General features: G+C 40.3%; 1 protein-coding gene across 2 annotated transcripts in view; it reads right to left on the reverse strand.

Annotated features, from left to right (window-relative positions):
• LOC110968300 (protein jagged-1a-like) overlaps positions 1-13,381 on the reverse strand; it is a 91,368-nt gene that overhangs the window by 13,336 nt on the left and 64,651 nt on the right. For both annotated transcript variants that reach the window (XM_051945425.1, XM_022218149.2), the window contains exons 4-11: positions 8,953-9,210; positions 7,957-8,017; positions 6,615-6,745; positions 5,816-5,935; positions 5,218-5,331; positions 5,019-5,132; positions 3,513-3,626; positions 1,278-1,324 (exon numbers count right to left, since the gene is read on the reverse strand). In XM_051945425.1, coding sequence (XP_051801385.1) covers positions 1,278-1,324; positions 3,513-3,626; positions 5,019-5,132; positions 5,218-5,331; positions 5,816-5,935; positions 6,615-6,745; positions 7,957-8,017; positions 8,953-9,210 — 959 coding nt within the window. The remainder of the gene's footprint in view (positions 1-1,277; positions 1,325-3,512; positions 3,627-5,018; positions 5,133-5,217; positions 5,332-5,815; positions 5,936-6,614; positions 6,746-7,956; positions 8,018-8,952; positions 9,211-13,381) is intronic.

The following is a 13,381-nucleotide window of genomic DNA, read 5'->3' on the forward strand; positions in this document are numbered from 1 at the left end:
TGAGGCCCGTGGTCCAAAAGTGGTCCTCCAGAGGGTCCAATCCGGCCCTCAAAGTGTAAAAATTACAGAGAAGACATTAACTGCAGATTGTAAATTAGTAAAACTATAAATTTAAAATCATTTCTAGACCATGACAAGTTGTTTGGATCAGAAAGTAAAATACTACATTATTTGTTTTACCATTTTTGTAACATTTTGTGTTGTTTTTGTCTTTTTTTTGTTTGACTTTTGTCATTCATCTCATGTTCGTGTCTTTTTGTGTTTCCTTTTAGTCTCAGCTGTGTTTTTATCATGACATTTTTTGTCGCTTTGTTCCTTTTTTTGACATTTTTTTCTCGCTTGTGCCATTCTTTCTTGTTTTTGTAAAATTTTTTGTTGCTTTTTACCTTTTTGTGTAATATTTTGTCTCTTTTTTGTTTCGTTTCGTGTTTTTCTTATTTTTTGTCATTTTGTTTCTCATTTTTCTCATTTTGTGCTTCACTTTATTTGTCGTTTTGTGTTTTCTGTTTGTCTAGCTTGTGTTGTCTGTCGTTCTGCTTTTTTTGTGATTTTTTGTCTCATTTTTGTCCATTTTTTGTTGCTTTTCTGTTTAATTGTCTTGTATTTTGTGTGTCATTGGTTTCGTTTTTGTCGTTTTGTGTATCATTTTTGTAATATTTTGTCTTGTTTTTGTCTTCTTTTGTGGTTGTGATCCTCCAGTAAATCCTCTCTGGTTCAGTTCCAGGTGACTAAATGTTGTGTTTCTTTGTAGACACTCTGTGATCTGGAAGTTGTGATGTGGAAATGATAAACTGAGGATGAATTTATTATTCTTCATAAATGTCAGGTTGTTCATGAAGTTTAGTAAAAAGATAATTCCTTAAATGTGAACATTTTTGCACTAAAACAAAGGAACCATCAGGAGTTGTGGTTATTTATAGGTTGTTATGCTGTGGTCTTACTGGTTTTACTGGTTTTACTGGTCCGGTGGAGATCAGACTGGACTGGATGTGGAACCTGGACTAAGATGAGTTGGACTGTCATGCTCTACAGTCTTATACTTTTACTCTCCATCGGCTCAGGAATACTAGGAATCACTGTGAGCTTTGTGCTGTGAACGTGCACACTAACCCTGCTGCTAATGTAACGCGATCTGGCTCGCATCAGTAAACACGAAAGCGTTGGACAAAGAACAGCAGAAAAATAGCAATCAGCGTTAGAAAAGAATGAGGACAGACTGTTTATGTTGAGTTGGAAAACAAGAAAGTTTGTAGAAATGTGATCAAAGTGAGGCTCACCCTGCATGTGGCTCCATTCTGACACTGGTCATGACAGTCGTTGATATCTGCAGACACAACCAACACAAACAAAGGTTTAGAAACGTTTTTAGAGAGAGCAGAAACAGAAAAAGGCCAGTTTTCCTTCAGAGAACCCCAGGAGGTTCTGTCTGACTGCACCTCAGAAGCTCAGATCTAAGATTGAAAAAAATGAATGATCACGAGCAAATCCAGTCCTGATTTCGTAGATCATACTGAAGCCACTCTGTTGATCAGATACTCATGTAAAACTTCAAGCTTTAACTCAGTTTCTGTGTTTTTTGTGGTCTTAATAAATGTTTCCTCACACTGGGCTCAGATTTCATTGCAGTATAAAGTCCTGCACTGGTATGGAAACAGCACAACAATTCTACAAACTTCAAATCAACATGTACAACATTTGAAGACATGGTGGCTCTACATTTAATAGATATCTGACTAATTACATCTGTAATCCGTGTCCTTACTTGTCTTCTATCTGCTTGGTGGAAACACTGCCAGCAGTTCAACCAAATTCAGTCAAAAAGTCCCTGAATTTTGGTCAACTTGGTTGCAGCTGAGTCATTAATGGCTTGTCATGTTTGGAGAATTTTTCAGTATTTTACAGAATCTGGTTGCAGCAAAATGTTTTTTCCAAGATGAGAGACGTGGAATGAAGGGATTTTAAGGAAGTATTATGATTTCAAGCTCAGATTTGGTGAACAGATGAGCTTAAGGACCGTCAGAAAGTTGAAAATTATTTCTGTTTTTACTAGGGATGTCCGATATTGGCTTTTTTTTTTAACCAAAAACTGATATGCCAATATTGTCCAGCTCTCAACTTCCAATTCTGATATCAACCGATACATATGCATATATATATCTGTGGGCTTGGAAATAATTCCAAACCACAGACATATTGTTAGTCAGGCACAGCAAGCTTGCTACTACAGCCACACGACTTGTTGACAAGCTTCACGACGCATTTTGATGATTTTTATCGGTTTTCATGATAGGCAAAAAAAAATAAATCAACGTTGTTTTGTCCCTCGTTTTGTGTTTCCTTTTTGTCTCATTTTTCTCATTTTGTGTTTCGCTTTATTCGTCGTTTTGTGTTTTCTTTTTGTGTAGCTTGTGCTGTTTGTCTATTTTGTCATTTTGTTTCTTTTCTTGTGATTTTTTGTCGTTTGTGTCATTTGTGGATTTTTTTCTCGTTTTTGTCCATTTTTTGTCACTTTGAACTTTTTTGTGTAATCTTTTTAGTCTTTGTTTTGTTTCGTGCAGTTTGTCTCACTTTTTATTGTTTTGTTCCTCGTTTTTGTCGTTGTATGTTTCCGTTTTGTCTTGCTTGTGTTTTTTGTCTTGCCAATATACGTCCAACTCTCAATTTCTGATTCCAATATCAACCGATACCAATACCGATATTTGTGGGCTTGGAAATAATTCCAATCCACAGACATGTTGTTAGCTAGCAGGCTTGTTACTGCGGCCACACAAATTGTTTACACGCTTCATGACGTAATTTTGATGATGTCGTCATTCGTGTGCTGGTAAATGCCAGCAAAATCCAGGCATTATTTTATCAGTTTTTACGATAAGCAAAAAAAAATTAAAAATCGAGAACGATATTGACCGATATTACATTTCTATGTCAATATCGAGCTGATATTATCGGACATCCCTGGTTTTTACAGTTTCTGGCTCTTCAGAATGGTGTCATTTTGCAAATTATTTTTAAACCTGCTGCAGGTTTTGGGGTTCAGGGTGTTGAGATCAGCTGATTATTTTACTAGAGAAGACATCTAGCTGTTACCATAACAGAAATCCACTCTGACTGCACAGTAACGCTACAGAGTGAAGGCTCCTTCCTCACAAAGGATCTTTGGTGAAGTTCAGACAAACCAGCTTTATTTTATTAAAACAGACTCAGAGAATTAATGCTAATTAGTCCCAAAGGTGATAAAGTTCTTCAGATAACAATCCTAAAACTGTGCTGACTGATGACAACCAGCTTTACCAGATTAAACAACATCTGTGCTCGTTGCTGAGAACCCAACGGTGCATCTGAGCTTCAACTCTTCCAGTCATCTGTCCTCACTTACACGGTCTGCTCAGGTTTCATTGTCCTTTTTGTTTGGAGCAACAACTTTCCAATCAAAAGCACTTATTCTTGATGACCAACTCGTCTCACCTCCTGCTCTCATGCTTATTGTCGTATTGTTACCATGTTCTACTCACTGCTGTCACAGTTCTGGCCCATCCAACCAGGAAGGCACTCGCAGAAGTATCCTCCAATCAGATTCCGGCAGGAGTTGGCGTTGACACAGGGGCCGTCGTCGCACTCATTGGCATCTGGAAGAACACAATAAACAAGAGAACAAACAGATTAGTGAGAAAGCCCGGCGTCCTGCTTCTGATTTATCCCCATCCACGCTGATCGCTGATTAATGGCACAAAATGACACACAGCTGGAATCGTTAAACTCACCGAAACCAACAGAATAATGCTGAAATATGGGAACAATAAAACTGCTGCAGACCTTAAATGTGTTTGGGAAGGAGATCTTAGTGCACCATCTGAGGGATACTGTGCATAGATTCAAACGTAATGCTCCTTAAATGATAACCATTGTGTTGTTGGAAGTCAGTAGCAGCAGATAGACTCAGTCTGAAAGCTTTGGAACATTTACATGTTTTTGTAAAACCAGAGTACATGGAAATGCCAGACAAACCAACGACTGGGTGTGTCACAGGCTCCAGTTTGTCAAAACTTTACGTTTCAGAGGACAAGAATTAGCAACAGATTTCAGTGATGTCTGCAGGGTGTGGAAAAGGACAGAAAGATGCTGCATTTACATTTTTGGTCTTATTTTCCTTTTCCCCCCAGGTATTTGCTAATTATCAATTTTTGGAGCGATCCTTTATGCTTCGGTTCGTTCTGTTTGGAAACGTTTTAGCAGCATTAACAGCACATTGGCAGATGGTGCTGTCAGTCTGTGGCTTCACGCTGAAACATCTCAAGTACTACCGGATAGAGGTCCATGAAGGTTCACGTTCCCTTCTGGATGACCTCTGGTGATCCTCTGACTTCTCATCTCGCAGGTCAAAGAATCAAGGAAGATCTGAAATCAGCATTGTGATAATAAACAGAAGTGAAGAAGCCTTTCAGCAGAGAAGGGAAACATCTTCTTTGACGGCACTCTGATGGGACTCATACGTACTGTTCTGTAATTACTGCGTCCGTTTGCTGCCTTGGTGCCAAAACTAGCACTCAGCTCTACCCTACAAATGTACTTGTCTCCTTTAAAACAAAAGAGATGGTTTTGCTTTAAGTCACCAGTCAATAAAGGTCAGGAATGTCAGCGTCCTCTCAACGGATGGAACAAACACCGTTCCTAAATCACTCCACTGACCAAAAGTAAACAGCATTAAACTGAAGTCAGGAGCAGTGTAACATCTGAAAGCAGTGACTGTCAAAAACCCTTTAGCTGACACACCAAATCCAGGGCAGACAAACTAAGCAGCCACAGTTAGAGGCTGGAGAGCATGAGGCTGGTGGTTGGAGGTGGATTAGTGGTGTGGTGAGGAGATCCTGAGCCTCCAAACCACAACCATTCCTGCAAAGATCCTCCTGGAGATTAGGAAGAACCTCAGGAAGGATGTGAAGGACTGAGCTCTAACCTGCCGGGTTGGGATGAATCATGAGAGCAGAACAACTCTTTGCTGGAGTTAAAGGGGCACTGACCAATGAGGCAGGTTTTTCCGGCCCACTGAGGAGGACAGAGACACCTGAAACCGTTAACCAGGTCCTGGCAGGTCCCCCCATGGCTGCAGGAGTTCACCAGACACTCGTCCACGTCTAAGGATAAAAAAAACAGGGAATGTTAGATCACGCTTCACCAGATGTTCAAAAGGATTAGAAGTCTGAATGGAGAAGGTCTTACTGATGGAGCAGAAAGGTCCGGTCCATCCGGGGACACAGCGACACTCAAACCCCTGACTGGTTTCTGCACAGCTTCCTCCGTTCAGACAGGGGCTGGAGAGGCAGGCGTGGTCCACTGAGGAGACACATGTTCCACTTACACATTTCTAATGAGTTTTCTTTGATATTTCTATTTAAGCAGGATTGTATTGCTCTGTTTCATGTCTGCTGTTCTGTCTTAGGACTGTTTGAATAATGTTTTCATTTTAAAATGCTACCGCCTGGACAGCAGAACACATCAGCCTGAAATCAGTTTCATGTTCCCCCTTTGTCCTTCAATAACTGTTTCACCTTTAACGAGCTCTTTCTCCTTCCTCCCTTGTTTGAACTGAACACCTATTTACCCCCTGGACCTCTGACCAGGCTTTTCCAGGCTCCCCCCTCATGACGGAGATCAACCTCACAGATCCTGCATCCTAATTTATCGGGACATCAATCAAAAGAGACTTCTGCAGTTTTTTCAATAAATAACTATATATATTACAATAAATGATCCCATCAGGGTTGAAGTCTCTTCGTGATGCCCTGCAGGATCAGAGAAAAGAAGCGTTCCTCCTCACCTCTATGACAGGTCACCCCAGAGAAGCCTTCAGGGCAGGAGCAGTGGTATTTATCTGGTCCCGTGTTGCTGCAGGTTCCTCCATTCAAACATGGCTGCCGCGTCCCACACGTGTTCAGGTCTGCAGGACAAAAACAGGCCTTCAATTCTGAACTGGACTTTGAAGTCAGACAGTGAAGAAGACCTCAGTGAACTAAAGGAGAAAACACGTGTTTTCTGTCCTTACATGAAACCTGCTGATGGCTCAACCAATCGCCAACATTTTCCTTATTATGTCATCCACAGTTCACATTTCAGTTCTTCTCACAACTTTCTACAGATCTTTACAAAGTTCTTACAAAGTCAGTTTAAGGCGCTTCTCGAAAAGCTCCAGAGTGAAGCTCAGACATGTGATGATCTACCAAAGCAATATGCCATTCATCTACACACTGGTCTTCTTCAGATCTATAGTGTGTTTGTATAATTCCTGCCGTAGGGATGAGGGCTGCACCATAAATTGTTCCAGCAGTGCTCATGTACAATAGTCACATTGCTGGAAGTGTGAGGCGAATAACCTAAAAAAACACATCAGGCTACAACAAGAAGACTTCAAAGTGAGAAGAAACAACACTTAGTGGGAGTGGGCATACATCTGTCAGCAGCTGGAATGAGGAGGCTTCATAAAAGGACAACAAGCAAGTCTGCAGAACAAATCCTGAAACATCAGAACGCAGACTAGCTTTAAAGTTAGGGTCAGAAGAGAAAGTACGTCCATATCCTGTCCTCTAAAGGGATCAGAACATGAGCACATGTGAGTGTACCTTTATCACACAGCTGTCCTCCATAGTTGGTGTCACAGAGACACTGCCAGGGTTCCACACAGCCGCCGTGAACACAGCCGGGATGAGGGATGCACTGATCACAGTATTCCCCCTGCCAGCCGTACAGACACCTGACAGAGACAGTTTGTCTTTCATTCTCTAATGTGATGAACATGAGAGGGACAGCTGATGTTTATGTTCACTGCAGGTTATTTTCTTTAAATGTTCAAACCCTGAAGTTACTGAACTGACTGTCAGGAACACCGAGTGCAACATTTATAATCTAATTAATGATGCAACATGAGTTTAAACATTTTAAACTTTAGATCAGCGGTGTCAAACTCATTTCAGTTCAAGTTCCATATTTAGCCCAGTTTGATCGCCAGCGGACTGGACCAGCTTAAACGATGTGATCAAAACAACAAAAGTCAGATAAAAAAAGACAAAACACAACAAAAACAAGACAAAATATTGCAAAAATGAGACACAAAACGTCAAAAAATGAGACAAACGACACAAAATAAGACAAAAAAGAGACAAAAAAATTAGACAAAAAGTTACAAAGCAACAAAAAAATGGATAAACGACAAAAATGAGACAAAAAACACAAAATGGCACACAAAACAAGGAATAAAACAAAACACAAAATGACAAAAATAAGACAAAAAGCACAAGCGAGACGAAAAGGACACACAAAACAATAAAAACATGAGACAAAAGTCAGACAAAAAAGAAGACAAAACACTACAAAAATAAGACACAAAATGACAAAAAATTTGACAAATGACACGAAACATCCTCTTTGATGTGTAGATGTTTATCAGGGCTGATGGTCTCCTTTCGGCTGTTTTTGTAAATACATATTTGCAGTTATATTATGAAAAAAGGCCTTAAAAGAAAATTTCGTAAAAGATTTTTGTTTCATGAAAATAACCAGAAACACCTGGCCACTGTTGGCAGTTCACCGTGACAGTCCCCTCTTGGCTTGGATCACATGTATGTGTGTGTGTGTGTGTGTGTGTGTGTGTGTGTGTGTGTGTGTGTGTGTGTGTGTGTGTGTGTCCATGTTTTTGCTATATTGTGGGGACCAAATGTTTTAGGAAAACCGAAAACTATGCCAAATGAGGTCCCCACAAGTTTAAACAGTGTTTTCTTGGCCATGTTGTTGTTACTGAAAAAAAGTAAAAGTGCAAAAACGTTTCTTTAGGGTTAGACATTGTTTTGGTCTGGGTTAGGGTTAGGGGTTAGATATGAATGGGAGTCAATGGTAAGTCCCCACCGAGATAGAAAAACATAGTATGTGTGTGTGTGTGTGTGTGTGTGTGTGCGTGCGTGTTCTTACTTGCATTCTCCAGGAACTTTACAGGATCCATGTTCTGTGCTGCACCCCTGTCTGCAGATCGCTAAGGAGAGAAGAGGAGAATGTAAATTATTCTATTATAAAACTATAAACTTAAAATCATTTCTAGACAATGACAAGTTGTTTGGATCAGAAAGTAAAATACGAGATTGTTCATTGTTCTGTTGTCTCTTTGTGTCTCATTTTTGTCATATTTTCTTGCTTGTTGTCTGTCATTTGTTTCATATTTTTGTCGTTTTGTGTTTCCTTTTTGTCTCGCTTGTGTTGTTTGTCTATTTTTTGTCTTTTTTTCTTGCTTTTGACGTTTTTTGTTTCGTTTTTCTCCTTTTGTCATTTGTCCATTTTTTTTGTCATTTTGTCTAATTTTTTTGGTCTCTTTTTTGTTTTGTTTCGCAATGCTCGTCTCCTGTTTTTGTTGCTTTGTTTCTTGCTTTTGTTGTTTTGTGTTTTTTGTCTATTTTTTGCCACTTTGTAACTTCTTTGTCTCTGTTTTGTGCCGTGTTTCATTTTTTGTCATTATGTCTCTCATAATGCAGGACAAACAGGCTGAGGAACAGTTTCTATCCTTCAGACTCCTGAACTCCTAACAACCATTTCAACTACCTCCCATGTTCACATATCTGGCCTCCTTTGCACATGGTGTCTTCTCCACTATCGTTCTGTTACATATGTACATTAAATTTTATTATTTCATGTTGGTATTTTATTACTCACTGCCTGTTGTTGTGCACCGTCCAGTGGTAGCTATTTAGATTTTCATTATGCCATGTATGATGACAATAAAGCTAAAAGGTTATTATGCTGTGGTTTTACTGGTTTTACTGGTTTGATCAGACTGGACTGGATGTGGAACCTGGACTAAGATGAGTTGGACTCCTCTGCTCTGAATGGAGAACCAGTGGTGGAAGTATGACCTCTCTACTCGGTATTCTTCTGGACTTTTGATGGTCACAGGAATAAAAACAGACAGAAGCTCACCAGTGTTGCAGTTGGGTCCAGACCAGCCCTCTAGGCACGTTTTGTTGCCGTTGTGGTCGCACTCGTAGTGGCCGAAGAAGTCGTCTCGAGGCCGGCAGAACTTGTTGCAGCCGAAGCCGTAGTAGTGTTCATCACAGCTGAGGCGGACCTGGAAATGGAACTGAGCCACGGGACCGTTATGCTTCAGGTTCTGCCACTGCCGGCTGGGGTTTATCATCCCAGAGTGGATGGCTTTCTCTATCAGCGCCCCGCCGACACCTGAGAACACAACAACACAATCGCTCAGGTTTTAGTCCAGGTTCCTCATTCAGCCCAGTGTGATCTCCAGTGGACCAGTTTTACTGTACGAGCTAAACGACACAAGTCAGGTAAAAAAAGACAAAAACAGGACAAAATATTGCAAAAATGAGACAAAAAACATCAAAAAAATGAGACAAATGACACAAAAAAGACAAAAAATTAGACAAAAAGTTACAAAGCAACAAAAAAATGGATAAACGACAAAAATGAGACAAAAAACACAAAATGGCACGCAAAACAACGAATAAAACAAAACACAAAATGACAAAAATAAGACAAAAAACACAAGCGAGATGAAAAGGAAACACAAAACAACCCAAAACATGAGACAAATGACAAAAATCTGACTAAAAAAGACAAAAAAAACAAACAAAAACAGACAAAATGTTACAAAAATGAGACAAAAGAACAAAGAACAATCCAGTATTTTACCTTCTGATCCAAACAACTTGTCATGGTCTAGAAACTATTTTAAATTTATAGTTGTAATTTACAATCTGCAGTTAATGTCTTCTCTGGAATTTTTACACTTTGAGGACCTGATGGACCCTCTGGAGGACCACTTTTGGACCACGGGCCTCATGGTGGACACCCCTGGTTTAGATCAGTAAAGGAGAGGAGATGGAGCAGCTGCCTTCATGGAAGAACTTTCAAGATGGTCCAAAAACTGACAAATACAAAAGATTAGGGAGCCAGATGGCATACCTGTGTACTGTTAGCCTAGCAGCAAAGGGAGAAGGTACATTTTAACACAATGAATCTTTGTTAGTTTTAGTAACCGTGGTGCCCAAATCTCCAAATAACAGAAGACAAGCTGGAACTTCTAAATCCTGGGTAAACGCCTGGACTTCTGAGGATGTGAGCTGTCAGGGGTGTAGCTGTGGAGATCCAGGCTGTAGGACTGGAGGAGGACGGCTGCTGGAACCTTCCAGAGAGCCTGAAAATGCTGAGCTGCTCTGTGGTATTTCACCAGCGGGGTGGAAAGTGTGGTTGGGCTGAGGTGACGGCATGAGTTTAACCGACGGACTGGAAGAACACCGAACCAGAAAGCTCTCAGCAGAAACCTCCATCGCCCTGGAAACAAACTGTGACACTTCACATCACGACGGAGAGCAAAAAAGTGCTAAAAATTGCACCAAGGCAGCAGATTTGAAAACCTCAAAAGAAAAAAAAAAAAAAAGCTGGATCCGTTCTGTCCAGGATGTCTGAGCAAATATTCAAAGCTGGCACTTCATCGCTGAATCCACCTGAGGAGAAAACATCTGGCTGAGAGCTGCAGGTGGAGCTGAAGAAGAAGCGTTCTGTTAGTTCTGTCCTCCACAGGTTACAGAGGGGACAGCAGAGGACTGCAGTCAGCTCTAATTCATGTGGACCTCTTTGGTTTTAGAGCCAGAATGTGCAAGAACTCTGTCTATATTCTAGATTCAAATATTTGTTCATGTATAAAAATGATTTGTTGGATGAGCTGAACCCTGTGGGACCCAAATCTAGAAAAAATGTGCAAAATAAAGAAAAAAATGATAATTATAGTTTCTTGTTTTTGTCATTTTCTGTTTCTTTTTTGTCTCGCTTTTGTTTTTTGTCTCTTTTGCGTCTGTTTTGTCTACATTTTGTTCTTTTTTGGTCATGTTTTGCTACATTTATTTCAATTTTTACCACTTTGTAGCTTTTTTGTTTTGTGTTTCTCTCATTTTTGTAATATTTTGTCATTTAGTTTTTTGTCGTTTTCATCATAAAGCAAAATACTACATCACTCATTGTTCTTTTGTCGTTCTGTGTCTCAGTTTTGTAATATGTGTTCTTGTATTTTGTTGTTTTATTATCTTTTTTTGTCAGATTTTTGTTGTTTTGTTTCTCGTTTTTGTCATTTTGTGTTTCCTTTTTGTTTCACTCGTGTTTTTTGTCGATCTTTTTGCGTTTTGTTCCTTTGTTGTCATGTTTTGTTTCATTCATTCTGTTTTTTCTTTGGAGTCTGGGTGTATGATGATGATGATGATGATGATGATGATGATGATGATGGGGCTTCAGCAGATCATCAGAGCTGCGACCTGAAGCAGCAGAATGAGGCATGGGGCTGGGTGCTGTTAGGTGTTCGTTCCAGTCCACGTGCAGGAGGCACTTAGCTCGCCGATGCTAAACTCAGAGGGTCAATATTTGCTCTGTCCTCGTTTGGCTCATCAGCGGTTCCAGCGTCGACCTTTCAGTTCTGCATGTCGGCTGGACGGTTTCGGAACAGACGCTCCAAATCTCACACACAGATTCAGCAGCGCAGCTTCACCGGCAGGCAGCACATTTCTGGTTTCATGTTTGAACTAAACCAAATAGACTCCTCACCCTCCTCACCCAGCTGGTCCGAGGTCAGCCGGCTTCACACCGGGCCTATAATGGTTCCCTGTGGGACGTCAAATACAGCACCGAGCCAACACTCCGGCTGCTCATCGGGTGATAAACAGAGGCTCAAACACAAGTTCACTCTGTCCACACAACACTTCACATCTGTTTTCTGAATGGGCCTGCAGATAGCTCCACAGGTCGCTGTTAGAGGCTCTCGGCTGCAGCAGCATCAGAAGGGTTCAAACAACAAACTAATAACCTGGCCAAGTTTGAGATAGAGTTGGTAATATTTGGTATTACAAAGAAGAAATTTCTTCCTTTTATCAACATGATTTTTTAGGTTTCATTCTAAACTTTTTGACAAAGTCAGAAGTAAAGAGGCAGAAAACCAGAGCTGTTGATGATGCAGCAAAATTCTGTGGCAGAAACAATCATTTAATCTGCAGAGGATTGTTCCATGTCTGTCTGTCACCAACTTTACTCAAAAACAGACTCACGGATTTGGATGAAATTTTCAGAGAAGGTCAGAAATGACACAAGGACAGAGTGATTAGATTTTGGCAGTGATGCAGCTTATAGTCTAGATCAGGGGTCGGCAACCCGCGGCTCCGGAGCCGCATGCGGCTCTTTCAGCCCTCTGTTGTGGCTCCCTGTAACTTTGGAAAATAAATTGTTCTGCCTTTCAGGCGCGTTTCAATGCATTTTAATATAGAGAGTTTTATTGTGAAATTACCACTCTTATTTTGACGTGTCACTTCACCGGATGTGCTGCTGGGGTTTTCCCCTGGCTGGGACATGAGAGCGCAAGGTTGATGCGGAGGAGATGGAGAAGCAACGCCTGTAGTTTCACATCGTTTTGTACTCAAGAATGGCAAGCCTGTATATTAAAGCTCCACTCCAAGAAAGACACGTCTTGTCTTTGAGTCAAAAGTACTCATGATAGGGTAATACACGTTACTCGCAAGAACACGGCAGCAGGTCAGAGAGTCAGAGGAGTGACGTCTTGGAAAACAGGGCAGCGACTTACCGGAGAAAAGTTATTAGCTTAAGATAAATAGATAAATAGATTTTACAAGTCAAATAGACATTCGCAAAATATTGATTTCCAGCTAACAATACGTAACATATGAGGTCCAGGAGCAAAAATGACATTAACCAGGTCAGATAAATATTAGTGGAAGGACACAATTTAAAAAATGAATCTAATTAGAGGCTTTGTAATTAATTAATCACGACTGATTAACAAGGGCATAGAAGTAAAAAAAAAGCGATATATGCAGTGTTGTCTTCATTTTAAATGCCAAAAGGATTTTGCGGCTCCCGGTGTTTTCTTTTCTGTGGGAAACGGGTCGAAATGGCTCTTTGAGTGTTAAAGGTTGCCGACCCCTGGCCTAGATCCATGGATTTGATTAAAAAATGGTTGGAAATTACTTAAAATTTGCCCAACTGGTTTAAAAATTGTCCAAAATAACAAAAAATATAATCCAACACCATTATAAATTGGTCCAAAGTGCCAAAAAGTGGTTCAAAATTATTTAAAATTCACCCAAAATGACCAAACGTGTCCAAATTGACTCAGAAGTGACCAGTACAAAATTACTGTAAAAATGGTTAAAAATGACACAAAATTGGTCTGAAGTGACTGTTGGTGTAAAGAAACGGCTTTAGTAAAGCTATGGAGGGACTCAAACACAGGATTGTGTTTGTTGTGACAAACATTTGTGTGTTGTAGTGATTCCAGAGTTCTAGGAGTCGTGATAAACTGAAGGCTTCCATCATAAACACATTCTTTACT

The sequence above is a fragment of the Acanthochromis polyacanthus genome, chromosome 3 (genome assembly GCF_021347895.1).
Source record: "Acanthochromis polyacanthus isolate Apoly-LR-REF ecotype Palm Island chromosome 3, KAUST_Apoly_ChrSc, whole genome shotgun sequence".
NCBI classification, from domain to species: domain Eukaryota; kingdom Metazoa; phylum Chordata; class Actinopteri; family Pomacentridae; genus Acanthochromis; species Acanthochromis polyacanthus.